The sequence below is a fragment of the Cavia porcellus genome, unplaced genomic scaffold (assembly GCF_034190915.1).
Source record: "Cavia porcellus strain 051 isolate PalLab524CR breed Dunkin Hartley unplaced genomic scaffold, mCavPor4.1 scaffold_24, whole genome shotgun sequence".
NCBI lineage: Eukaryota > Metazoa > Chordata > Mammalia > Rodentia > Caviidae > Cavia > Cavia porcellus.
The window spans coordinates 53,675,736-53,703,654 of NW_026947507.1; the positions used below are offsets into that span (position 1 = coordinate 53,675,736).

General features: G+C 40.0%; 1 protein-coding gene and 2 long non-coding RNA genes across 22 annotated transcripts in view; 1 reads left to right on the forward strand and 2 right to left on the reverse strand.

The window, feature by feature from the left end:
• The window catches only part of LOC134472771 (uncharacterized), a 33,747-nt gene extending 22,934 nt beyond the window's left edge, over nt 1-10,813 (reverse strand). Inside the window, exon 1 of the long non-coding RNA XR_010042740.1 lies at nt 10,535-10,813. This is a non-coding gene — a long non-coding RNA (uncharacterized LOC134472771). The remainder of the gene's footprint in view (nt 1-10,534) is intronic.
• Trdn (triadin) overlaps nt 1-27,919 on the forward strand; it is a 319,660-nt gene that overhangs the window by 138,762 nt on the left and 152,979 nt on the right. For 11 of the 19 annotated variants that reach the window (XM_063235062.1, XM_063235064.1, XM_063235065.1 and 8 more), the window contains exons 11-12: nt 11,284-11,343; nt 12,086-12,148. In XM_063235062.1, the coding sequence (XP_063091132.1) occupies nt 11,284-11,343; nt 12,086-12,148 (123 nt within the window). The remainder of the gene's footprint in view (nt 1-11,283; nt 11,344-12,085; nt 12,149-27,919) is intronic. The other 8 variants (XM_063235061.1, XM_063235063.1, XM_063235067.1 and 5 more) reach the window with 1 other exon arrangement.
• Nucleotides 18,012-26,414, reverse strand: LOC134472772 (uncharacterized). 2 transcript variants are annotated; one of them, XR_010042742.1, is made up of 3 exons: nt 26,310-26,414; nt 20,893-21,002; nt 18,012-18,798 (listed from the first exon to the last, which is right to left on the reverse strand). It is a non-coding gene; the product is annotated as an uncharacterized LOC134472772 (long non-coding RNA). The 2 variants fall into 2 exon arrangements; XR_010042741.1 differs by lacking the exon at nt 26,310-26,414 and adding an exon at nt 25,029-25,126 and having other exon boundaries at nt 18,014-18,798.

Consider the following 27,919-nt stretch of genomic DNA (forward strand, 5'->3'; position numbering starts at 1 on the left):
TTTTATTAGAACCTGCTAATTTCTATTTTCTTTTGAATCACAGAGACAACACCATTCCTAATGACACTTCTTAATATCCTACTGAAGAGTGACCTCAGAAACACTCAGGAAAATGGTTCTTCCAAACATACTTGAACAGTGAGTCAATCAGTACATGAGTCTGTGTAGTATGCACAGTGTGCCCAAGAAGGGAAATATGCAGATATGTCGATTTAGTTAAGCTTCTTCAGAGAAACAAAATTAGCCTTCTTATTGGATCTCTCTCTCTCTCTCTCTCCCTCTCTGTCTCTGTCTCTCTCTCTCTCTCTGTCTCTCTCTCTCTCTGTCTCTCTCTCTCTCTCTCTCTGAGAAAGATTATTTATTTGAAAGAATTGGCTCATGCAACTTTAAGGCCTGACAACTCCCAAATCCACAAGAGGCGTGAGCCTGTTGGCATCAGGAGAGAGCTACTGCTGTAGCCTCCAGTCTTGGGAGCATGCAACCAGAATTCCTTTGGAGCATAGCAGTGTTTTCTCCATAGGCTTCATTTGATTTCCTGAGGTCTGCACACATTACAGAGACTGTCCTCTCTACTCAAGGTTTACTAAAATATCAGACAAACCTAAAAAAATACCTTCAAGGGATTATCTACATTGCTCTTTGACCAGATAACTATTTCCATGGCGTCACTAATTTGATGTATAAATATAAGCACTTCAGACATCATCAGAGTTCAGAATGAAAAAGCCAAGCATGCAAAGATATGGAAGAGGAAAATGTCTAGCGGTTCCACGTGTGCCTGAGACTGATAGAACAAAGACCAGGTTGGATCTGCCCATTAGAAAAGCGTGAAAACCGACTGCTGCCTCCACATTCTCCGTCTTCCACATGTGCGTGAAGTACGAGAAGTCTGAGTTGAAGTCCCAACGTTAAGGCTCGTATTAATTTCCTTAACCTTGCAATGCCTGGACTTTCTCACTGATAAGGTGTTTTTAAGAAGCTCAATAAGAAGAGAGTCTGGAATGGGCAGGAATGGGAAAGGCAAAATTTGAAAGCTAAGGAAACAAAAGCAAACAGAGATGGTGGGATTAGATCAAACTAAAAAGCTTCTTCAGAGAAAAGGGAAAAACCAATAGTGAACAGACAACCTCAAACTGGGATAAAAATTTATAAACTACAGGTGACAAGGGATAATATATTGCAGCTATGAGGAATCTCCAATACTCAGTAGTAAAAAAATTAGTTCTGATTTTAAAAGGGGTACTGGAACTAAATAAGTATTTCTCAAAAAAATGGCATGCACATGACTAATAAATATAAAAAAAGATCCATATCAAAAAATGCAAATCAAAGCCACAGTGAAATTTCTTCACTCCAATAAGAATGAATCTTATTAAAAAGAGAAAAGTCATTTCCTAAGGGTTCTAAATCTGGTAATAAAGCAAGCCAACATGGGCAGTTTACAAGCATCACCCCAGGAATTAAACTAAAATAATAAAGAAAATGGGAAGGCACTTAAAGAAGATGTAACCGCAGACATTCAGTTCACCAAAGGCGAACTAAGCAGGCAGTGAGGTGGGACAGTCAGAAAACAACCCACCTGCCCTCTCCAAGGTGGTAACAACAAAGCAATTGGATGAGGCTTGGGCAAAAAATCAAATCAGAATTAATTTCTCCGATAACTACAGAGGTAATTCCATAATAAAAACCATACATAGTGACTCTAGAGCAGATATAGACAAAAAAAATAGAGAAGCTTAAGAAAATTTTGGAAGCCATGAATGCTTAGCATAGGGAAGAAATGTAATCCATAGGCAGATTCAGTCAGATATCCAGGAGAATGAAATTCCAGTGAAAGTATCTGCAGCAGATTAGGCCAGTGTGAGGACAGGATCTCAGATACAAAAGACAGGCTTGCGGTTAACAATCACGTGAAGAAAGATTCCTTAAAAATAGCAAGGCACCAGAAGAAATCAACCTAGCAACTGCTACATGAAGCAAGGTGAATAACTTAAGCTTGATTGGAGTCAATGAAAGGCACAATGAGATACCACAAATGTTATTTAAAAAAAACTTCAGACTTCATGGCAGAAAACTTCCCTGGTAGAGGGAAAGAATCTGACATACAGATAAGGGAGGCATGTAAAACTCCAGTTAGCCATGATAAAAAGAAAAATCTACTGGCATGGCTGAGATTCCAGATATTCAACACAAGAATAGAATCTTACAATTTGTTAGAGAAAAGAAAAAAATCACCTATAAAGGAAAGCCCATCAGAATCACTCCTGACTTCTCAGCACAAATCCGCAGGTCAAGGAGAGCTTGGAGTGAAGTATATCAAATTCTAAAGAAAACAACCTTCAACCTAGATTGATGTGTCCTGGAAAAATATCTTTCAAAACTGATTGATAAATAAGATACTTCATGACAAAGAACATCTGAGGAAATTTATGACCAGCACTCCTAAATGTTTTGACAAACATTCTAGAAAAAGCTTCTTTACTAAATGGTGCTGGAAAAACTGGCTCTGCACATGCCAAAGATTAAAGTTGGACCCATATCCTTCAAGATGCACTAAACTAAATTTGAAATACCTCTAAGGTTTAAGTGTTAAAACAGAAACATTCTGGAAATCTTCTGGAAATAGAATAGGTAAAACTCTTGAAGACACTGGTGTAGGCAAAGATTATGAATAAAACATCCATTGCAGCATCAACAACAACTTGGATCACATCTTATTAAAAAGCTTTTGTGCAATAAGAGAAACCACAGAGTGAAGAAACAATCTCCAACGTGAGAAAAAATGTTTGCTAGCTACTCCTCAGGCAAAGGATTACTATCATCAACATATGAAGAACTAAAAAATTCAGACCTCCAAAATTGAAAGAACCAATATACAAGTGAGCATCTGACATGAATACATGCTTCTCAGATGAAAAAATACAAACAGCAAATAAATATGCAAAAAAACACTCACTGGTCATTCGAGTGATACAAATTAAAACAACTCTGAGATCCCATCTCTCTCCAGAAAGAATGGCTACCATCAAGAAATCGACCAATAACAAATGCCAGATGGGTTGTGGGGAAAAAAGAACCTTTTTCCACGGCTGGTGGGAGTGTAGACTAGGGCAACCATTGTGAGAATCAGTGTGGAGATTCCTCACACTAGAATTGGAGGGCCCATTCCACCCAGCTATTCCCTTTCTGAGTATCTTCCCAGAAGAGCTGAAAACATCATACCACAGGGATATATGCGCACCCTTGTTTATAGCAGCACAGTTTGTAATAGCCAGATCTTGGAAAAAACTCAAATGCCAATCAGCTGAGGAGTACATAAAAAAATATGTGGTCTTTTTACTCAGCCATAAAGAAGGATAAGGGGGGGGGGCTTTTATAGGTAAATGGATGCAACCCAAGATCATATTCATAACTGAAATAATCCAGAAACACATTGTATTATCTCCCTAGTGTGAGACACTAAAAGAGTAGATAAGATCCAAAGTGTACAATAGATATTGTTAAATGGGAAGGAATTTACAACAAGAAAGAGAAACTGGGATAGGAGAATGGAGAAAGAAAAAGAAAAACAACCCCTCCATATATATATATATATATATATATATATATATATATATATATCTTAACTGTCATATACGATATTTGAGATAGTTATACTAATTTCTCTTAGTTCATTGAAAAGTTTGTGCTAATATTGTTTGCGCAGTTAAATGTTTTACTCTGAGTGACTAATTTAAAATTAACAATACTCAACATAGTAATCATCATTACCCTCTTATTATCTTGTTTTGAAATTTTGTTTTATTTTCTCTTTAAAATAAAAAAGCCAAAAGAGCACAACTGCTGATGAGAGTCGGAAAGGAAGAAAACCCTTATGTTGGTGTGAGTATAGCTTAGCACACAGATATGAAAAGTAAGGAAGGATATTCACCAAAAACATATAAAATAGAACTCCCGTATGGTAATTTTACTACTGGTCATCGATTCAAAAGACATGAGAACATTTGTCACAGAGGCTGCGAACTCTCACGTGTATCCCAGAGGTTGGAGCCCAGTTGTCTGTCTGCTGAGGAACAGGTAAAGGAAATGTGGCCCCTGTGCACCCTGGAAAGGACTCTGTGCCTGCCTGTCTGACAGCCCACGTGGAGGGCGTCGTGCTCGTGGGGTTCGGGGGTGCGGCAGCAGCCGGGAACGCACCAAGGAGACCTCTGTGGAACTCAGAGCCAGCATGCTGTGCTGCTTCAAAGCACTTACGCTTGTCTCAGGAAACATTTTTCCTTTAACAGACGTAAGAGTAAGTCCTAGATAAAATGCTTGAACGTTTAGGAGGCTTGGACTTTCCAACGGCCTTCTCCATTTGGAATCCAAATTGGAACTCTCTGCACCAGCGAATTTTCCCACGAGGCATGCTGTAAGGAAGAAGGGGTTCCCTCCCTGATCCTGTTGCGCACAGGTGCCATTTTTTTCCGGAACACACTATATCTGCTATTTTAAAATATTTCTCTCTATTATGTAAGCTTGTTGCCAGTGACGTCGTTCATCCTGTCTATAAACAATGAGAAAAGTGACTGCATCTTCCAGACCACGTTGTTTTGGGCAAATGGAGAACAGAATCCTGGCAGCTCTTTATTCATCCAATCAAAGAGCGATAGTTTTCTTTCTTTTTTCTTTTATTTTTGACTGAAAACATTTCCATGAATAAAATAGTCTTCATTAGGAAAGCAAAGGTAGAGAAATGTGATACAAATCTGTATAATCCATGAGCAATAATAAAATGTATGTAGCTCATCAGTTAAACCTGAACTTGAGTATAATATCCTAAATTATCACAACTTGAAAATTTGAATTTTTATAGTGGAGAATTGTTCTCATTTTAAGAATTAATATCCATTAATTAGGCATATGTTTAAAAACTGAAAGGCCTCAGACTTAATTATTCCCAATGCACCAAAAACTTACAGTAATTTTAAAGTCAAATTGTATTCACAAATAACTGTGGAGTCTTTCTAATTTGTTTAGAAACTTCTCAAGGATCTGTTATAAAATAGCAATATCTCTGAAATGGTACTTTACAGTGTATTTTGACTTTGATTTATAACCAAATTTTTCTCTGAATACCAATAATTTAGTCATGAGAAGGAAAAGCTCAATTTTCTAATGTTTCAGGCATTCTTGACATTTTAAATGTAATGAAGTACTTTCAAAATCCATTTTCAGTTACAGACAAATGTAGAAAAGCTATATAGATAAAATATGGGGAAAGTACTCTTTTACAAATAACATGATATTGAAAATGAAAACCTGTTAGAAAAGACTCCTGTATTTATGTTTTCTTTAACCTTGTAGCAAAAGACATAAGAATTTACAGAGACCTTGAACAAGAAGTTATCAAAATTTAAAAGGGTTAAAAGAAATTTTCACGAAACTTCTAAAGGCAGCATCAAGAAAGGGCAAAGAAGTAACACTGTTCCAAGGCGCATTACCCAGAGAGGCAAGGAGCCATGGATGTAGTTCCTCGTCTGACTACAAGACACTTTCAGGTGGTGTTTGCTCATGGTAAGAGAAAGGCCTGAGAGAAGCATAAAATCTATTCCAGACTGGCTTTGGTGCCTCATTGCTATATAGAGGATTCATCTTTCTAAACACAACCCATCCAAGATTAAGGCAATCACCATTCTAAAAAGGTTCAGGAGAAATCTACCTCCTTCACCTGAAATACTACATTTACTTCATGTAGGATCTTTTTGCAATGTTAAATATATTAAACTGTTTTTCTCTTTGCATTTCTTGTTGAGTAGCAAATTCAGAAATAAAAAATATTGTTATTAGGACAAGTAATTTTCTCGTGAGACTCGAGATCTGTTTGAAAAAAACGAGGTAAAAGTTGCTGGTACTTTCCCACTTTTCCCTCAACTTGCAAATGCCTGATAGGGATCTACCCAAAGGTTCATTTTCCTTCTTGCAGGGAGAGAACAGACCTGTGGTCATCCACAGCTTAGAATCCTCATTCTGATAGTTATTTGATGTCCAACTGTTGACCATTTTTGAGGCCACTTTTCTCAAGTTACAGGAAGTGTAGATTTTTACCTAGAACTAGGTGAGTATTAGTGTAAGGTCATGTGCTCTACTCTATAAGCTTAATGTCCTATTATCTTGGAATTGTTGTGGTTCTAATCAAAACAAAGGCATTTTGAAACTTGCTTTGATCATCAAAAATAAGTAATGAATTGAGATCCCTTTCTCACAATAATTTTGAGGTTCAAAGAAGGAACGTAGTTTGGTACCATAAACAAATTTGGGCTTAAACCAGTAAGACCTTGGTCCTTTGGGATATTTCCTTCCTTCCTGAGTGCATCGCTCGGAGTCCTCTCAGGCGTGAGACGCAAGCCATTGATGAAGCTCGTTTCCAGCAACTGACACTGGTGGGGATATTTATCATACACAGTGCAGCACAAGGCTTCCACACCGGCTGGGGCTTCTCCCTACACACAGGGAAGTTTGCTCCTGGGTTTAGTTCCAACACATCCAACCTGGGCTCTTACAGTCCTGATTATCACATCCAGAGTCCTAGAAAAAGCAATCTTTTTAAACTCCAGGCCACTGCAAGTAGTTTGGCATAAGGCTAAAAAGATATTTGTCAACGTAAGAAACTAAGCTGTGTATCTGAAACCCTCAAAGTGATCACCAAAAAAGTTCCCCAGGATTGCTGGTTTGTGGCTTTTTGTAATTAATAGCTAATAATAAGAAGGAAGCAAAACCTAAGAATAGATGTAGCAATCACTGAAGAACCATCAAGGCAAAGAAAGTAGATTTGGGGGTTGAAAGGCCAGCTCAGTCATATGATCACCCAAATGAAATTCTCAATTTAGAGAGCATTGCTCTTTCCTATCTGCAGTGTTTCATGACTTCAAGAATCCCAAATAGGATCAGCAGGAATGAGGGGACAAGGCAAGGGAGTAACATTTTTACTGAATTCTCCCCCCAGCCTTAGTGTTCTTCTTACAACATAACCACAAAATTCAGTGTGGCAATGATCACAAAATCCAGTCATCCAATTGGACGCTTTTTGCTACCCATCAACAAAGTCCCCTCCAAACCATTACTAAGAGTCCTGTAACTTCTCCACAGAAAACCTGCTAGCGTTACCATGCGAGTCCTGTGAAATGGGAGATTCTCATCCCAAACTGCAGTATTCTCTGAGACCAAACCCCCTAAGCTGCTCTGGGTACACCTCATAGCTCTCACCCCAAAGCTCTCTGTGCATCTGTGGCATGCTCTGGATTCAAGGTCTTGGCAGAGACCTTCACTCTGACAAAATCTTTTCTTTCCAATTGGCCCAGAGCTCTCTCACTTGGTATCTGTCCATTGTTACTCATTAAGAATTAATTACTCCCGATTCACTCTAACAAGTTTTAGTTTCCTAGTAAGGCTTGTCACACCTGACACTGTGGATAGAGATGCATACTCACTTTGAGGCTCTAAAATGAGCTTGACTCTTGCTTTAGCAAATTTAAGCCATATCAAATCCAGATGAAAACAATAGCTTTTACTACTCCACATCCCTTTAGGTCACCTGTTGTTAGCAAAATTGGCTAATAAGTGAAATATAATGCATATTTCATTTGGAAAAAAGGTGAAGAGGAACTAAAATATATTGTAGTATTTCTTCACCTTTTATGGTTGGACACAGATCTGTGGCTTGCCTTTAATTTCACAAGGCAGTGGCAACTGACTGTGGCAAAACTCAGAAATCCACTTGGCCTCCATTGCAGCATGATACCCATCAAAATACGTTATTTCCACTGAAGTACATTTCCCCTGAAATTTCTCAGCTGAAAAATGCACAGTGCTTATGGATATAGAACAATAAGAATTTGTATTTACTCAAAGAGATCAGTTAATATCACATCTAAAAACAGTATTAAAGATAGTACGTAGTCCGTCAGCTTTGTATTATTTGTAAAATGTCATTGCATTTTGAACACCTGCTGTGCTCCAGGTAATTTAGCACACTCCTCCCCAGTCCTCACAATGTCAGCAAGATAGGTTTTATTAGCATCATTTTTCAGATGAGAAAAATGAAAATCAGCATGTCACAGCAGTTTGTCCAGTGTCACACAGACCAAAAGGACCAAGGACAGAATTCAGACCAGTGTCTCCCAGGGCAGCCCCCTGCTTTCTCCAGGAGCCCACGTGCCTCTGTGGATAATTCTGGGGAATTCTGACGATCTGCTTTGTACTTGACCTTATCTGCTTGTGTGCTGTGGCCAGGCGGTAAGCGGGTTCAGGCTAACCCTGTCACTCCAGAGAGACAAGGTGGCATGACGTGAATGTTGGGGTGCATCCTCAGGGAAGATGCTGGTCCCCCTGACTAGACTGGACCCACGAGGTCACACCAGCCAGAGAGGGAAGCAAGACACACAACCTACACGAAGATCTTGGGCAAAGTGGGAGAAACAAATCCAAAATGATTTGCATTTGTTTCCCTGCTTTGCTAGAAACTAGCATCTTAGAAAACTTCACAACTATAATTAACTATTGTGTGTTTTCTGGCTTTGAAATGGCATAAAAACATTGAGAAGGAAGAGAAAAGCTCATTGTGAAGGCTTAGAAAGTAAAAAAGTAAGTAGTTTGATTTTCTTTTCATCTCATGTTAATTTATGCAGAAGCTAATAACATATTTGTGGGCTCAAAGCATTGAGTTGTAGAGAAGATTCCTCTCTCTTGGCCAGTTTTTCCTGTGATCTCAGCTTGACATAGCTGTCATTTCAAGGCTTGTGACATTTTTGCCAGAGAAAGGTGATAGGCTGATACATTCACTTCCTGTAGACATTATTAACTGCTAACCTCTGAAAACCAGTGGTGTTAAGTGTGCTGATCTTTGTCTGGCTTCTGCAAATGTAACCAAATGAACTGGCAAAGAGGAGGAGGAGGAAGAGGAAAAGGAGGAGGAGAAAGAAGAGGAGGAAGAAGAGGAGGAAGAGGAGGAGGAAGAAGAGGAGGAAGAGGAGGAGGAGGGGTCAAGGCTGGAGAGGAAATGGGATGTGTGTGCCTGGAGTCCTGCAGGAAGGGAGGAAACAATTGACTCTTGAGGGAGAAAAGCATCAGACAAAGGAAAGTCTCCATGAAAGAAACGTGGTTACTTTTACACCCAAGTAAGTTAGAATTAAACTGATATGTCTCTTAGAATGAAAAATGCAATTCCACTGCTGCCAAATCCCCTATAGAACGCGGGCAGCAGTGCTTGAAGAAATGCAGAATCTTCAGAAGTTGCTGTTTTAAATGAGACTCACCATGAATAAAGTAGTGACAGCTTAAAGGTCTAATTCATAAAAATGTTATTAAAGGACATTATTTATACCTGCTTTTTGTGAACTTCTACTCTTATTCACGACTCTCACAATGTATGGCTGTTATATGGACAGAATACATAATGGAAGCCTTAAGTCAGTGTGAACTGTGGCGAGAGTACTGTATCACCACAGTGAAACCCAACTATATTAAACTAAAGGGTAGAATTTATTGTGCAAGAGCTATCTTTGATAAAAATTGAAAAGCCTGTTTCTATCTTTTGTTTTCAGATATTTACTTTCACTCTTCTGTGTAAGATTAACAAATTGGTCCCAATTTTGAAATGCAATGTTTATTCGTCTACATTATGACAGAGATTTGGATGCTGAGTTGTGATCTTCTTGTGATTATGGCACTGATATTTAGCCTGGGTTTAGAAATATTTGTAATTAATCTGTAATTTGATGAACTGCCTTCTTGGTTCTTGACATCAGATGGCAATGTTTAAAAATACCTATTCAATTCCTGTGTCTATTTAGACAAGATGGAAAATTCCCTGCTACATAAAATTAGAATATAACGACACTTAAAAATATTTTTCCAGAATTTTAAAAATTATATGCATATCATAAATGCCTAAACTGTTATAAAAAGGCAAAGTGGATTTCAACTGGTTTGTTTTTAACTCTAGAATTAGAAAAAACTGACTTCCTGGCTTTCTACTTCTGACTAGAGGACCGCAGACACATTGAGACAAAGTGTGAATCTATGTCTCCTGCAATGCTAGATTGTCTCTGCAAGTTGTGAAAAGGGGCTCTTTATGAATTATACCTCTAACGCTGAAAGAAAGTGCTGTTTTTGATATTGTAGGTAGAAAGGCTCGATTCCTAAGGGAATGAATTAATTCCTATATTTAATCAGATGCAGTCATTAGTAGATAATTTAAGCATTCATTTTTAGAACTGCACATTGAATATCTTCAGCATAGTAACAGTCTTATCACGGTTCTGGGTAATGGAAATCTTTGAATACATCAGTGCCTAAAATGACAGACAAATAAAAATGTCAGAAAGAAAGACATCTCAAATATAGGGCAAATAATACTAATAACTAAAGGAAAAGATCAGTCAGCGTCCAGCATGAACCCCACTTCCTCCTGCTTCCAGGGCTAGAATCACTAATGTTCCATCTCGGTCACTCGTTTCACTCTGTCCAAGCACAATGCTGTTGCTATGTGAAATACCTGTGCTTTCCGCCAAGGTGCCCAAGGTGTCTGGCTGCTGTGTGATTAAGGCGAGGCCCCTCTTGAAGCTCCTGCTTTGTCCTTGAGGCCGGGCTTCTTCAAATTTCTGGAGTGGGGCTCCCACTTTGACTTTGAGGGTGCCACATGACCCGGCACACCGTGAGACCTAATACTAACCCCAAGTGCAAATATTAAGCATGCTCCTTGATACGGCCACTCAGAAAGGGCAGTGGAAGTTGTGTCCCCAGCACATTGCCAGACAAATGTCACCAGGCTACAGATGACTGTGGACAAGAAGCAGACTGGAAAAACATCAACCTCAAAATATGTTTTCATGCATTTATCTCATGAAACTGAATGTATGAAAACAAAAGCTAAGTCAGCTGACATGCAGTACCCTTCCCAAGAAATCCTACTTTATTCTCTGCATCAATAGCCTATATTAGGTACTAAACAAATAACTTCCTCAGACAGCTTGCTCTTGATCTGGGAACATTAGCAGTGTACGATTTTGCATTTTTACAGTGACCTGGGAGCAGTGCCAAGAGCCAGGTGAACATTATCCAGCTTTGAGGAAGGTACTGCCATTTTACAAACAGGGACAGCTCTGTTTCTGAAGATACAAACTCTTATTGAAAGTCGCAACACTGCCCAGAGGCTGAATCAGACTCACCAATCCTTCCTTCCAACCTGGACTTGCCTTTTGTATTAAAGTTTCCTAAAAAAAATATTTTACATTTCTTCTCTAGAGAAAGAAGATGAGAAAAAGAAAGAAGAAAAGAAAGTTACTTCTGAAGCACAAAAGAGAGGTAAAGAATTTAAAAGCCATTATAACACATGAACCAATGAGTATCCATCTTTTACACTACTGGCGAAGGCACTATTTTCTAGGGGAAATATTCTCCTAAAAGTCTTACTGTCATTATTGCCAGACAGCATTGGACTTTCTAAACATTCCAAGTAAAGTTGAATTTGAAGTTTGTAATTGTGACTGTCTGATAAAGTTTACTCCCTTAGGGATGGCTTCTCAATTTTCTTCAGGTCACCATCTCTCTTGACCACCTAAATAAATATAAAGATTACTATTTAATTAATTCAATTTAATAAGAAAGGCAAGTTATTTTATATATTAGAAGAAACTAGAGAGGGACTTGCTGTATCTGTTTTAGTTTTTAAACGGTTTGCTTTCACAGAGCAGACCTGATGTTCCTACTCAGAACTTCAAGGCTTCTACTGCACTTCTTGTGACTTGGGAGCTCTGGGGCATTCACTGTATTCCTTTTAATCTACTTTAGAAAGCTGACTGACTTCTACCACAATTCACGATGCCTTTTAATGTTTCCGCTTTTAGAGAATTTTTTTTCCCTTAGCAAAACTTTGTTGCTCTGGCCCGAAAGCTCACTGAGGTTGTGTATCTGTTCAGAAGGTGCAAGCCAGCTCATGCACGGTCTGCTTGGGACTCCTGTGTAGGTGCTGAATTAGATATCTTAGTGTCACCCTGAAATATGTAAGCATTCGAAGGCAGGGCTTATAATGTTCCTGTTTTACCAGCAGACAAAGAAGATGTTACAAAGAAAAGGGAGAAGGAAGCTGCTGCTGATATGAAAAGAAAAGGTACTGCACTCTATTTTCCTAGATTATGTTCAAGGTGTTTGCTTCATGAAAAATCACGATGTGTTGCACTGAAAGTGCATAGTTATGTAAATCCTCTAATGTGTAGACTGTCAAAGCAAAGAATAGAAACTAAAGCATTCAAGACTGGACAACAAAAAGGTATATGCAATGTTAAAGGAAGATACTATTCAGGATTCTTCCAGTCAGCTGGAGAGACCACAGCTCAGTTTGAACTCAAATCTACTGAAGCGAAAGGCAGGAAAGCGTCTCAGAGCTGGACTAGGGTATGATAGGTCCCACTTTGTTTGCATATTGTTCTTAATAGAAGGAAAATGTTTTCCCCCGCTTATCCAATAAGAAGATGGAATTTTACAAACCAGAGCAAGGGGGCTAACAAGGTTGGCTCCTCATCTCCACGAACAATGGGGAGAGCGGCGCTACCTTCTTGATGACTGTGTTTCAAAAGACACTCCTCAGACTTTGAAAAAGCCATTCTTGGTCTGCAAAACTGGAAATGGTTTTTGAAAAGATCTCAGAGGAGTAGAGAAGCAATTACAGCATCACAGGAATGCCAGAAGCATAGGGAGGGTCTGGGCCTAGGGGCAGGGGCAGTCTGACCGTGCCTCTGAGGGCACAGGCTGACCTGGTTAAGAAGGTGGAATCACAAGAGCTGCATGACCTAGCCACATGGCCTTCCAGAGATCAGAAGCAGAGAGAGAATGATGTACCCCATGACAGTGCTGGGGTATGCAACTCTTTAACAGCTAAGATTTTTTTTTTGGTTTAAATTTAGTCCTGTTTTTATTCTCATGCACACATGAATATTGACTTCTACAGTTGTACAGTTTTAAATCTACATGGAAACATTGTCATCTCCAATATTATAGTTTGGTAACAAATATTCCTGTCCTAAGAATTTTGCTCCAACCTGTCCATCCTCCAATTAGAGGCATTGCATTTCTTTCTGTTATGAAGGAATTGTCCTTCAAATACAGCTCTCCCAGGGCCTGTGTACAGAGGAAAAACTATTTACTGTCAGCTAACAACAACCTAAAATTTCTGAATCTTCTTTGTGGAACAGCAAACCGAAACTGATACCCCAGAAAATGAGTTCACTTTGATGACAGAGAGAGAGGTCAAAGACTATGTCAAGGTGGGCACTGCTGTGTCCACAGCAGTTGGGCATGGGAGAATTGGGTGTCAGTCTTTCCTTCCTGGGGAGGAATAGCTTTCCAGGGGTAAAGGTGCTGTTGACCCACACTAGAGAAGGGCCCCATGGTTGCCAAACTAACAATGCTTATTCTTAGTAGGTAGGAATAGGAATGACAGGCCTTTGTCAGTATCACAGTACGGATGAGGAAAACTTACAGAATACTAAGTGTTGCATGATTGTGTGGCTCCTAACATGAGCAGAAAGAGGCAGCCAGGTGTTCCGTAAGTCTGAGAGTTGATTACTAATTACTCACCTCTCATTTCTCTTATTAAAGGAGCATTATTGTAGAGTTTATTGTATTGTTGAATATTCATGAATCATTCTGAAGTTTTCTTTATTTTCCTGGTGAAAGATGAATTTATCAAAGGACTCTCTGTGATACTAAGAAACAGGTTGCTTTGGTCAGTGGGTCTGCAGCAGCTCTGGACTGCATGGGCACAGACCAGGTGTTCTTAGTTGGGCCATAGTGGGGTGAAAAGATTTGTAGGAGAAAACTTAAGCCATGATCCACAAAGCATCTGTCAGTGCGTGCCAGGACAAAACCAGGAGTGCTTCATTTTGATAAAATCAGGTGTGTGTGTTGTGAGTGAGTGTGTGTGTGTGTGTGTGTGTGTGTGTGTGTGTGTGTGTGTTGTGTAACTTGTTTTGTTTTGGTCTTAACCTTGTGGGGAAAGGCAGAACTTGTCTATGCCCAGCGAGGGGTGGGAAAGCTGGTGGAGAAGTGTCTGGAGAATCTGTGTGATACTGCAGCCCTCGACTCAGCATAAGGCTGGGCCCTGTGGCCAAGAGAGCCGACTGCCAGTGCCGCCAGCAGGGCTCAGCCACGGAGGCGGAGAGCAAGGTGGGTGTCACAAGGCAGGTGGAGGGAGGGTGGCTCCTCCTCCGGGCCTTTGTGAACACATGTATGCTTCCCAAAACCAGGTTTTGGTTTGCTGGCCTGACATTTTTGCTTTTGTTTACATAAAGCAGCATTGCTCCTCAAATCAGTTCAACTTCCTGATGGAAATCTGCATTATGCAATGATTTATAAAAGTCCTTAACTCTCAAATGCTCAAAGTTTGTATGCGTTTTTGTGAAGGAGATGAGAGAGAGAGAGAGAGAGAGAGAGAGAGAGAGAGAGAGAATAATTCTCTATATTTTCATATGACAGCAATATAGTTTAAAAATGCCCAGTCTGAAGTTTATTATGGGAGTAATAAAAATTGAGAGAGATAATGAGAGAAATTGAGTTTAATTTAAAATCTTAGGAAGCTTGAGAACATGTCTTTTCTTCTTAAAATAGTCAAAGAAATATGGAAAAGCACATAATATAAATGCATATGATATCATCACTGTGCCTCCAAATGGTAGGGAATTTACACAGCAGAACATATGCAGAGGAGCACATTTAATGCATGTTTGACTGTGATATATTATTATAATTACATTGATTTTTATATGATTGATAGGACTATATACTGCATAGATTTATTTATATTCTTACATTTAGAGTGCAGTGCAAAAAAAAAAAAAAAAACTAAGGCTCAGAGTCTATTCTCTACTAAAAGCCCATCACAGGATGAAACTAAGAAATCATACGAGCTAATAGTCTGTGTTAAGGAAAATGTGGACTTTTTGTATTATATGATACAAAATCATCAACCTATTGAGTACTAATAGATACAACAGTAATTGGTACATGAGTATTAATTATAATGTCTTGTTTAGTATATATTTGCAGTTATACATGTAAAACATCTGCTACTTACAAACACAGTGAGAAATTAGAAAATCATCAGGACATTTTTGTTGTAAGGTGCATTTCATGAAAAAAGCAACCTACCAACGAAATAAAAACTTAAGAAGTCTCCCTGTGTTTGTATTGGGTTTTAGTGCTAGATATAACATTCACTATAGTTAATACCAGGAGACTCTTCAGATAACTGGGTAGCTAGGAAACTGTTGGTAGGATGGGAAAACTGAAATCTAGGGTGTGTTACCAGGTTATTGAGCAAAGGTCAGGAAACATAACATTCATCAAAGCTGTCTCCTTAATACTCACGATAACCAGATACTAGAAAATGTGCGGGTGGGCCCCAGCAACTCCTGTCTTCATTTGTGGAGGCCCTTTGTGCTTGACAGTTTCATCAGGTGCATCTGACTCGCGGAACTGAGCGTCTCCACGACGAGCTCTACCTGCAAGGAGTCTGTGAGACGCAAGCCTTATGCATTCCCATGTTTCCACCTGGGAGGAGGGAGATGGGCGTTGAGTGAAGCTGCGCCTTCTATCTATAGCAGTCACACCTTAAGAAATATCTGAGAAGGGAAAGTTCACATGAGATGGCTTTTGAAGGCCTAAATTATTTGAGGACTAAACAAATGGGTGAGTTTCCCCCAAACTGAAACTCAGCAAACTCAGCAGCTAAAACACTTCTCGGTGCTCCCAAAGTGAAACTGTGATGGAACTTCTGTTGCTCTGTACTGGCCCGTAGGCGAAACTCATGGATGTATATTCTCTCTTCACTCCACGGAATGATGAGTGTTAAATAATTTTCTAAGCGCTTGATGTTGAGATTCCAGTTCCTTGAAAAGATCACTGTATTATTTTGCATTATAATGAAAGTATCATAACCCTGGCAAAAAATAGAGAGACACAGAAAAAACAAGACAACTTTCTGGTTTTCTATGTCTCTCCAGTTGCCTGCTTTTTTTGGAGCAGTGATAAACTTTTTTGGAACTAATTTCCCCATTCCCTATATGCTTATAAGAGTATTATTATGAACATAATTCTTGAAGTGCTGGGGATCAAACCAGGGACCTTGTATATATATTAGGCAAGTGCTCTACTACTGAATAGCATCCCAAGCCTTGGAAATAATTTTGCTATAATAACTGATTAATGATAACAGTATGAAATGATATTTAGGTATCACAGTTGCTATGTGATTTTTCCCCCAAAATCATCTGACTAGGAGACTAAAAAAAAAACGCCTTTTTTTCTGAAATAAATTATAAGAAAGGGACAAATTGATCAATTCACTCAGATGTACAGACATATTTTTTTTCTGAGACAAGGTCTTTCTATGTAGTCCATGGTCTTTCTATGTAGTTCAGCCTAGTTTAAACTCACAGCAGTCCTCCTGTTTCAGTCTCCTGTGTGCTGGGATCACAGGTAGGCACCATCACACCCGCCTTGTGTGTATACCTTCCTGCAGGAAATATGTACCAAGTTCTATTACTGCCAAATGTTCCCCTAAGTGCTGAGTGTACAAAGGAAGATAAATGGACACAGATTTACCATACTGAAGCTTACAGAGTGATGATGAAAACACAACGAAAGAGGAGGGAAAATGCCCCTAAGTATAGCTTGGGGCACAGAGGATGGAGGAAGCAAATTTGGTGCAATACTGAGAGATCATATTAGAGCAGACCCCTCCGAGAGAGAACATTTAAACAGATCTGACATCACGTACGGAACTGTCCACTGATGCACACAACTTTCTGACATGTGAACATGGTATACATGTATGATTCATGTATGTGTGCATTTCATGAGCAGTCAGAATACAAGTGCAGAGGACGCATTTCAAGCATTTGAATTTTTACTAAACATGTAATAGAAGATTATGGGCAGATGTTTTAAAGACAGTCCTCTCTATAGATCATATTTGGCCCCAGAAATAACTGTGATTGCCTGGGGATACAAGTCAAGAGAAAGAGTAGAATCCACAGTCAGGCCAGGAGAACGCCAACATCTGGGAGAATCAAGAACGCTCAGGCAGAATCGAGAAACTGAAAAGCATGGCAAAATAATTTTTTTAAAGCAAAGGTGCATGGTAATCCAGGTATTTCAGAAATGGATATATCAAGAACAAAAAGTCCTGCACCTTGCAGATGGTACCTGGAAGCTATGACATGAGTGTGGGAGAGAAAGGCCATCATCAGTGGAGTGCATAAGAAAAGCAGCTTGGAACAGAGGTGCCAAACATGGGGAAACCTGGAGAAGCTGGAAGGGGTGACTGTGGCTATAGTGGGAGCAAAGGACCTTGTGTCCAGTTTCACTCTGGGGCATCCACCGAGAGCCTGGTGGACATGAACCACATGAGAGAGACAGCAGCACGCACAGGCAGAAATCTCAGGGGTGAGGTTTGAGAATTCATTGTTGGATGGGCACAGGGGAGGAATGTGTCTTATCTGGGAGAAAATAATGTCCCAGATGCTCCGGGACTAAAGTGTGTATGTTTTCAGTATGGAAAAACCATGGACACAGATTCCTTGTAAAGAAAAGGCAGGGTTAGAACACTAACCCTGGTCCTGGTTAGAACACTAAAACTCTACTCACAACGGTGATTGGATCTGAAAGTTTCAACTCTGGGAAAATATGTCCCCAAACTGTGCTTGGTGCTCGCTGGGGCAAGATGCTGCTGTTACTGGCGCTATCTTCAGGGATCACTTCTTCAGGGACAGTGCCCTGCTGCAACTGTGGGCTGCAATGTCATTGTGATGTTGAACTCCTCAGGTGAAATCACTTCAGGGCAGAGCTCATTCAGTTTATGCTATTTCAAGTTGATACATTTATGTCTATTTTCACAGAATATTTTCAGTTACTGCATCTGGCAAATAATTCTGAATTCTGCATGAACTAAAACTTTCAGTGACTTGATTTTGCTCTGTAAATTTTTCATTTGTCCTTGAGAAATGGCAAATTGTTCTTTACAGGAGGTTATCACTTTAAACATATTAAGTTTTATTTCTCCTGACATTATGATATCATTTATTTTGCTTAGAGTTTATGGAAAATTTTGTTCAAATTATAGCAGCTCAAAAGTTTTTATATTTATATGTAATTATATTTATATGTAAAATTTAAATATTTACATGTACATATATAACCAGTTCATATGATAAATGATATTGATATGTGATCATATTATGTTTATTTAAAAAAGCACCCTTCTATGTGCCTGCCTTGTATTTTGAAAAGAGATTATTATAGTTTTTTCTGATCAAACCATCTGCTTTTCTCTGAAAAGCATTTGGTTTTTGAAAATCATCTTATGTTTATGTGTTTTGCAAATATATATTTAGGCAAGATTGACAAATAGAGTAGGATTATTGGTTACAGACACTGAAACCTAGGAAAAAATCTTTTCCAGGATGTCTCATAGTAACGTGCTGGCTAGATTTACGTAATTCACATACTTTTGAGTGATATTGTGGAAATTATGTTTATGGACACTGTAGACAAAATTCTTTAAAACTTTGTTCAGACAGGCAAACAATTGGAAACAGTACAGATGAGACCTAATCTTATTATTGTCTTTCAGTCTTGATTTAATGGGATTCCTAAGTGATGTGGCCATAGTGGGCTCCCCAGGTGACTTTCTGTTCCGGGAACATCACCTTGCGAGCCTGCTTCGGTGCTGGCCCCCGACTGCATTAAACACATTCACCATACCTGAATGAATCAAAGGAAAAACATATTTTAAAGCATTTTTTAATCATGGCAATGATGTGATATAATAGTTCTTTACTGACTTGAAGTAAGAAATTTGGTAACAGAGCGCTGCAGAAGTCTTTTGACTTACAACTTAAAATATCTTTGAATATCTCTGATGTTACTTTATCACTATAAATGAGATAGAAAACAGTATGAAATGTTCAAGATGACACAAGGCACCTTTTAAGTCAGTAAATTACAAAAGTTGAGGTGTTCAAGCAGTAGAAGCGTGGCCATCTCTTCCCCATGCAGGCAGGTCAGCTGCATGGAAGATCATATTAAATGCAAGAAGGCTCATAAAACTGTATTTTTCCAAAGTGAGTCTGCCTGAATGAAATGGATATCTGTCTTATTAACCTTTGATACTACTTTTTATATCCTTATTATCCATGTCTTAAATGTAGCCACTTGTCTAATCTTCTTGAAGGTTAATCTTTTAATGAAAATCATAGTCAAGAGTTAATTCCAGGAAACGGGGCCATAGCAAAAATGCACTGACTAGAACCTGAATCCAGGAGGTTTTCTTGTGTCCTCCAACATAAGTCATTATTCTGGATAGGAGCAGAACATGGCATATTGACCCCTGCTTCAACCAAGGATGTGGAAAATATCATGGGTTATAGGTCTTGAAGCGTGATTAACTGAGGGCCGGGGATTTAGCTCAGCAATGCAAGAGCCTTCCTGGCAAGTGTGAGGCTGTGAGTTTGATCCCTGATAACTAACTGAATAAATAAATTTAAAAAATGCTCAACTGTGTCAGGGCTAAGAAATGCCTTGAGACCTCTCAAGAGCAAAATTTCAATAGCCCTAAGTTTAAGGTAGAAAGAATAGGTTAGTAATTATTTATGATGCAAGAAGACCAGAAAAAACCTTCAGATGATAAATGTTTCTTGGAAGGAAAATAATTATAATTAATTTTCAGGAAGTTTATCTAAGTAATTGAAGAAGGCTTGCTTCTGTAATTAAAAGCACACTTTTTCCCTCAAAAGATAGTCTGTGTCAATAAATATGGACATATTAGATTGATCACTATCCATATCTGGTTAACAACATTAACCTGAGAAATTTTGTTTTTGTTTTTTCTGGGTTTTTTTTAGGGGGCAGGGGGCTCAAACTCACAACTTTGCACTTGCCAGGCATGTGATTATGCCGCTGAGCTAAATCCCCAGCCCTTAGCCTTAGGATTAAAGTCAAAGTTATGAACAGGCAAAAAGCTAATGCGAACTACATCAGAAGGAGAAATGTAAAATACTTGTCCTGGAAGACTGTGCTGATACCGAAGTGGCTGTGGAGCCAAGTCATGAAAATCAGAGAATTAAAAAGAAAAACAGGTACCCAGTGGCACTGGACTGGAAAGCCATCTATCAGTAGAATGTGGTGAACTTCTGGGGTCCCCTCCTTTCTAAGACTTTCACATGCCCCCAGGTCCCCTGGGAGGGACTGACAGGCCTCTGTGAGGTCCCTGCTGAGGAGGTTTTAGAGATGACGCTCCCTGGCGACTCTGTAACATTTTAGCAGTGGAATCTGGAGTCCACTCCTCCTTTGCTGATGCTTCTAGACTCTTCTGTTCTCTTTCCTAGTCTCTGTCACCTTTTGAAAGAAATGTTCTTCCTATTTACTGAAGCAAGCAAAATGAAAAGTGTCTCCGTGAAGCCTGCTAACAGTGGTCATCTGCTTGCACGCTTTTTCCTTGGCTGACCATAGCTTAGTCACCAGCAGTGCTCCAGTTTTAGGTAAACCTTCTCCACTGTGCATAACACCGCGACTGGCGAGCAGGGAGTGTCACCCCACCCCTCTTTTTCCTCTGCAAATACAGTGTGACTTCTACTGGTCATTCCCAGCAGTGGTGTCCAGCTGTTGCCCGCACACCTTTCCCAGGTCACTGCCTGCTTCTCAGACCCCTGGACAGCTCCAGTCTTCTTGTTGTCTACACCTTCCCTTTGCTTTCTGCATGTCTGTGTTTAGTGTTCAGGCTCCCACCTGCGACACTGTCTTCACCAGTTCCCATATTATCACATGGAATGTGAATTCTTTGTTCCCAAGATCACTTACAGCCAAAGTTGGCTTCTGCCTCAGTCTGTGGACTTTGTGTGTCCTGTCAGCCTCTGAAGTTCCTCCTTGTCGGTCTCCGGTTCCTGATTCCTTCCCTTTCTTTCTGGGATCTGAAATTAGAAGCACACTCATGCTTGATTCCAGGCCCCCGCTCCTTCTCCATTCTCACTTTCCTGGTGACTATAGGCCACAGTCACCATGGTTACCATGATCTTAGTATCATCGTTAGGACAGTGACTAATAAATATTTGTTTCCAGCTCTGATCTGCACTGTCATACAGAGGGAGATCAGAATACACAGTGAATGCTTTACTTCAAAACGTTACAGTAACAAATACATTCTCATTGCTTCCCCTCAAAACCGTGCTCTTTGTTCTGAACCCAGACAATGCATCATGCTTGCCACTGTTTGGAGCAGTGCTGGGCGTCCCCCTCTGCGAGTCATTTCTATAATGTGTGATAGGAAATCCAGCGAAGGCCCATGCCAAGTGCCATCTAATGGAAAGGGAGTCCACAAAGGCATTGTGCCACATCCTCGTTCACCTGGTTACCAGGTCTGGCACCGTGGGAGGCCTAGATCACCTCCAAAGTCAAGATGATCACAAAAGGCAAATGTTTGGAGTCAGCTGAGGACATCACGATGGAGCATGCATGAGAAAGGACTTCCAGGACTGCTGCAGAGGCTGGCAGGAAGGAGGGGACAGTGTGTTTGAAGTGAATTGGAGTATTTTGAGGGGAATTAATGGCAGTGCGTCTTCCACTGTCATTTTTAAATTTAAAATGTAAGCATTCACCATATTTTAAAGCATACCTCACATATCAAATTAGTTATTCACCATCTTCATTTACACACCTATTATACACCTCAAAATTAACAATACCCCTAAGGCTCCTCAGATCTTCTTTCTCTGTCTCTCTGTCCCTCTGTCTGTGGCTCTGCCTCTGTCTCTCTCTCCCCCTCTGCCTCTACCCTCCCCACTCCGCTGAGTGGATCACAAATCCTCAGCTCTTTTCTGTTCAACAGTAAATTTCCACAGCTGTTTTTCTTTCGCCTTACACTTATGTGTCTCAAGTCTACAGATATTTTCCTTCCTGAATCTTATTAAAACATGTCTCCTTCACCTTTGAAATACACGGGGTTACCGTCCCTTTTCACTGTGTTTAAGAAGCATCCCAGCTTGGACACCATCATTTCTGGCTCTTAGGCAAGGTCATTCTGTAACAAATACAAAATCCTGCACATTTCAGCAGCTTTCAAAATGAGCAAGTCTATTTCTTATCCGTGGCCTGCTTATTGTAGCTGATCCAGAGCCCAGACTGAGGGACGGTCACCTGCCTGTGCCGCCACCATTGCTCCACTCCATTCATAGCGAATTCCAAATTTTCAAAGTGATCTAAAGGGCTAGTCATGAGGTAATGGCTATAGATCACACCATACAGCTTTTCTCTTACAGCACAGCCATTAACTAAACTCTAATCACACACCCTTGCCATTTCTAATCATTTGTCATTGGAACAAGTTGCCTCCATTTCTAACCAAACCTGCAGCCTCAGCCTTCAGAGTTCACAAGTATGTGCAAATTTTAATTTGCAGTTTCACTTGAGTTCTAGCTACACTCAGGTTTTGTCAAAATGACAGGTACAATCAGTGCATGAAGTCTTTAGCAAGCCATTCTTTATAAACCACAGCCAGGAAGATAATTAATTCTGGAATTACCATTTGCTTGTTTTTAGAGAGACTGTATCATATAATGCATATGAGAAAAGCCATGAATCCAATTTTGTCATAAAATGGTCTTTATGGAAGGACTCAGCCTTGGCGAGCAGGCACAAAGGTGTGAACGTCAGCACGGAGAGAAGTAGAGCAGAATAACCAATTAGTAACAGGAAAGGAGAGCTGGGCAGGAAGGAGTTAAGGATGGCAGGTTGTGAGACAGTTTCTGTGCAGTTTGATGCATTGAAGGTACTGGAAATCCAGACAGGCAACGTTAAAATCTTACATAGCCTCGCTGAAAGGAAAGCTAATGAGCAAACACCAATGACCAATGGATCATTGCAAAATTGACACTGGGCAGGTGTCATTCTTCCCTGTGGAACTTCTGTTTCTTTTTATCCTGCTCATTTGGTGAGGGGCTCTGCCCCCCGAGCTCTGGTGAGGTGAATTAAATGAGGTTTGAATGATCATCTTACTCCACCTGCCCTTCCCTAGGAGCATGATTGCAGGACCGCAGGTCAGGCTGCAGTTCTGACTGGCAGACACGTTAGAAAGGACAAAAGGAAGATGGTCCCTTTCCTTAGGAGTAAGATCACACCAGTCTGAGAAATGCTGTTTTTCACTTTTATCCCCTTATTGTGACAGTCTGTCTTGAAAATAATGCTGACACGGAGAACAGGAAAGTGTAGATTTCAACGATATTTTAAGCCTAACATTCAGGTATCCCTGGAAACTCCAGCCCCTGGCTTCATGCCAGAATATTACATGATTTAACCAACTCATTCATTTGTCTGTTAGTTTTCATTTGAAAGTTTGAGTATCCAACTTAACTGCTCACTACATAATAAACCTTATAAAGTCATAGAACTCTTATAGCAGCTTGAAAACTATTAAATAAATTTTATATCCAAAACCCTATGTTTGATGGATCTCTACTTGCTGTCCAATTGCTTATGGGGGGCTATCATCCCCCTCCATACTTGTTCATAGATACTTACTCTTCTCTTCGGTTGCCTGCTTTAGAGAGTGAACAATGCTATTTTTCTTTAAACAGATATAGGAAGCAGATATGTCAGGACAGGATTTCCTTGCCAGAAAACATGTTAACATAATTCTAAACATTTAAAAGCTAAAAGCAGAGAGCAGTCTCATTTGTCTTATTTCACAAGTCGAACAGGAACCAAAATCCAGCCATTCTCCTGATTTTCTTCTCGGTTCAAATGTGCCTTCATTTTTAATTTCTGATGTGAAAAGGTGGCATTTTACAGTGGGAGTATAAAATTAACTACTTATTTATTTCTTCATACTATTAATACACAGTGAGACAGCCCTAGACATGAAACATGGTGTCTCACATTGCTGTTGTATTTATTACCTTTGCTGGTAACTGTAGCTAGAAAGAAAAAGAAACCACTGTCCCTTATGTGCTCTGAGTAGCCCATAATTTACATCTGTTGTCCAGATCGACTCTGTCTGCTCACAGCAGGACAGGCCAATTAAGTTGAAGGACAAGGTGTTGGGCCAAGGAAGGCAAATTTATTTGAAAGGCTAGCTGATGGAGAGGAGGAGGACCGCTGTCTAAACTCTACCTCGCAGGGTGCAGATTCAGGAATGGCTCCTGTAGCCAGGTAGTAGGTGTTTTCAGGTGGTAGGAGCCTTTTCTCTATGTCTGAAGGTTCTAAATTTGTGGCCAGATGACCCATATCAGGTCTCAATTGCCTGATCACAAGATGTTTTTCAGTTCTGCAAGTTTCAAGCAAAGTCGCAGGGTTGTTGTCCTTCTTTAGTTTCCTGATGGATTTGCCTGTGTGGGGTCCTGATATATTACTGTGAGTGGGGCAGCAGCGGTAGCTGCCCAGAGAAGCGAGGCCAGGGTCAGGTGAAGTTAACTTTGAAGTCCTCACTGCTTCGCTCCACTGCTGCATGATTTGCTAGTTTCTCCTCACAGTCCTTGAATATGCATAACCCTCCTATTCTAACCCGTATCTGTTGCAGATCTGGGATGTTTTAAACCTATGACCACTGCCCTGATTGAGACAAACAAAGAATAAATGCAGGGACTGGTGATCTAGAATGTAGCTCCAACCCACAAATACTGCATACATCCAACACTTCTTTTTAACCTTGTAACATAAAGTTGTACACTTTCAGTCAACTATTTTGTCCTCAGTTATTCCTTGTACAAATTGTAATAGTGACGTCATTCAATTGCTGAAAGGTATTTGAACTTTCCACTAGTTTGGGGGAACATTTCAGGTATTTGACTGATTAGATGAATTAATTTCAAATTAGTTGGTGTATAAAAAACTAACAGATATCTGGGGAAATATTCAATATTATTAGGTGTCTTGGTTACTTTTTACTCCTTGCTGAGACAAAATACCTGATGCCCAAGTTGGGAAAGGAAAGGTTTATTTCTTACAGTTTTTGGAGGTTTCAGTCCACACTTAGTTGGCTCCCAGGCAGGCGGGCATGGCAGGGCCGCAGTTCATGGTGGCTGCAAACAGCAAAGTGGAACTGGCAAAGAATAAGACACACCTTCTTCCTGCCATTACATCACATCCTAGCTGCACCCCTTTGTGGGTGGAGCACTGACACCATCAATCCAAGCACTATACAATGAATGAATAACAAATGCACAATTCAAACTCATGAGGCCTGGGGGACACAGACATAAACCATGACATTAGGTATTGGGAAATGCAAATGAAAACTACAATGAGACACCACCTGGCTCCAATGGAAGTAACTAAATAGCAATTACAACAATGACAAAATAGCAAATGTTACTTAGGCTGTGGATAGAGGGGAATTCTGCCATACCGTTAGCGAGAATCTAAATTAGTATAGCAATTATGGATAGCGGTATGGCGGGTTTTCAGAAACAGAAACAGAATTATGAAGCAATGTTTTCCTCCTCCACTGTATACACAACCAAAGAAGGTGAAAGTGCCATGCTGAGAGATGCACACACTCCTCGTCACAGTATTGCCACAATAGCCAGCGTAGGAAGTGCCCTAAATGTGTACCCATTAAGAAATGGATGAAGACAATGTCTTACATGTACACACAGGAATACTACTCGCCAGTAAGCTGAGCACGGAATCCTGTCATTGCTAAATCATAGGTGAATGCAGAGGACACTGAGTCCGAGAAAGAAAGTCACACACAGAAAGACAAACAGCACCTTCAGTGCCAAGTAGAGTCCCGTCATATTGGGCAGGAGGGAAAGATGGGAAGACAGATTCTTTTTTGGTGGAGAAAGTGCTCTGGTGTTCTGTGACACAATGTGGTACATATAATTAAAAATAATGTAGCTCAAAATCATTAGAAAAGAGTATTTCAAATGTAACAAACCATAAAGAAGTATTAAATGTTTAAGGCGATAGATAGGCTGGTTACCAGAAATGATATCTACTTAGTGAAAACATTACAGACATTATGTCTGACAGCGTATAAGCTAAAAAATAAGGACCACTTAAAGAGTATTGAGTAACTTCCCTCACAAGCTGAGGAACACTGGATTCAGCCTTATGTGGAATACGGCCCAGGCTCTTTCTGGACCTCGATTTTTCCACCTCTTACCAACTTTCTGCTGAGCTGTGGTCTCGGGTAAACTCTCCATGCTCTTAGTTATTTTTTACTTGTTGCTGAGACAAAATACCTGAAGACCAAGTCGGGAAAGGAAAAATTTATTTCTTACAGGTTTTGGAGGTTTCAGTCCACACTTAGCTGGCTCCAAGGCAGGCGGGCATGGCTGGGCCACAATTCATGTTGTCTGCAAACAGCAAGCAGGAACCAGGCAAAAGAGCAAAACACGCCTTCTTCCTGCCATTACGTCAGATCCTGGCTCCACGCCTAGGCCAGTGTAGCACTCACACCCCTAATCCAAGCACTAGTCAATGAACCAATCACAAATGCACAATGCAAATGCATGAGGCCTGGGGGCCACCAACATACACCATGACAAGGCACAACAGTCTGTCAAGCACAGCTCCAAGGAGACATGGACCAGTCAAGCGCCCCAGAGAATATCCTGCTTAGCTCCACTGGGCTCCAGGTGAGGGTCATGGGTAGGATCGGGTAATTTCCCTGGGCATTCGTCTGAGGTCACATGAGAAAAGCAGAATAGATTGCCTGGAAAAGGGCAGAAAAGGACAGGTGAGATATGAACAGAGAGAAACGAGGTTGGAAAGCCAGATCCTGACCGGAAGTCTGGATAATTACACAGGAAAGGGATGGGGTGCCCCCCAAAGGGTCCAGACAAGGATCTGTGGAATCCTGCCTGTGTTTCTCCACAGCAAAAGATCAAGAGGGACATTAGTTAGAAATTCATTCTAATAAATATTGTAAAATATAAATCCATTAAAACTGGGCTAACAAGAGATAAGGGATTGTTTTAATATATAGGGAGGAGAGAGGCAGCTAGGTGAAACATTGGAGAGGAAGTTACCAGTTTATGCCACAACTCTTCAAAGAAAGGAAAGAGGGCGTGTCTCAGTATTTATTTCAACAGATTGGTGACAAATACAGTCCTTCAGAGAATTTTGAGGTATCTGGCTTTTCCTCACTTTTAACTGAAAAAAGAAGGGTGTTGCTAAAAAAGTAAATAAAAAGAATGAGAGAGAAATACATCTTTTCCTGTCATGGTCACTATGGTTTTCATGTCAGCATTTAAATGGGCAGGGTAAATTGATGTTAAGCAGTGTTTGGGGAACCCAAAGAATATTTCTTTTTCTCTCATTTAACGACAATTAAAAATAGTCTTTGTTAATTTTTAGTGTGGCTTTTTTGTTAATCATGTTGCCTTTAAACCAAAAGAAAGAATAAGAGAGGATTTCACTTTGTTCTACCCTGAGTATCTGGCACCTAGCATAATGCAAGATAAGGCAGGTGCTGAACACACTCATTGAATAAATAAAGGAAGCATCTTCCATCACGGGAGATGTATGTTCAGGTTTATTTCTTTTAAAAAGGGATTTGTCTTCTGTCCATGAAGCTTCCACATTCACTTTGTCTTTCTCTATTCACTTTTGCTCACTGCAGTCATGTAGAGAGAAGCTAAATATTGTATTCCCAGTCTCTTCTGCTGTATGTAGATTGTTAATTAGCTTTTCAAACACATTACAGATAAAACCATTAATCCTCTGACCTTCACTGAATTCAAAAGTTTTTGTGTTAATTGTTTTGAGAGAATAATAGGCAGTCTTGCTGTTAAAAAGGGGGTGGGAGAGTTATTGCATCTCTGTGCAGAAAATAGAACTGGGAAAAACACTTCAAAGAATGTGTGTTTTGAGCTGCCGTCTTTCGTCC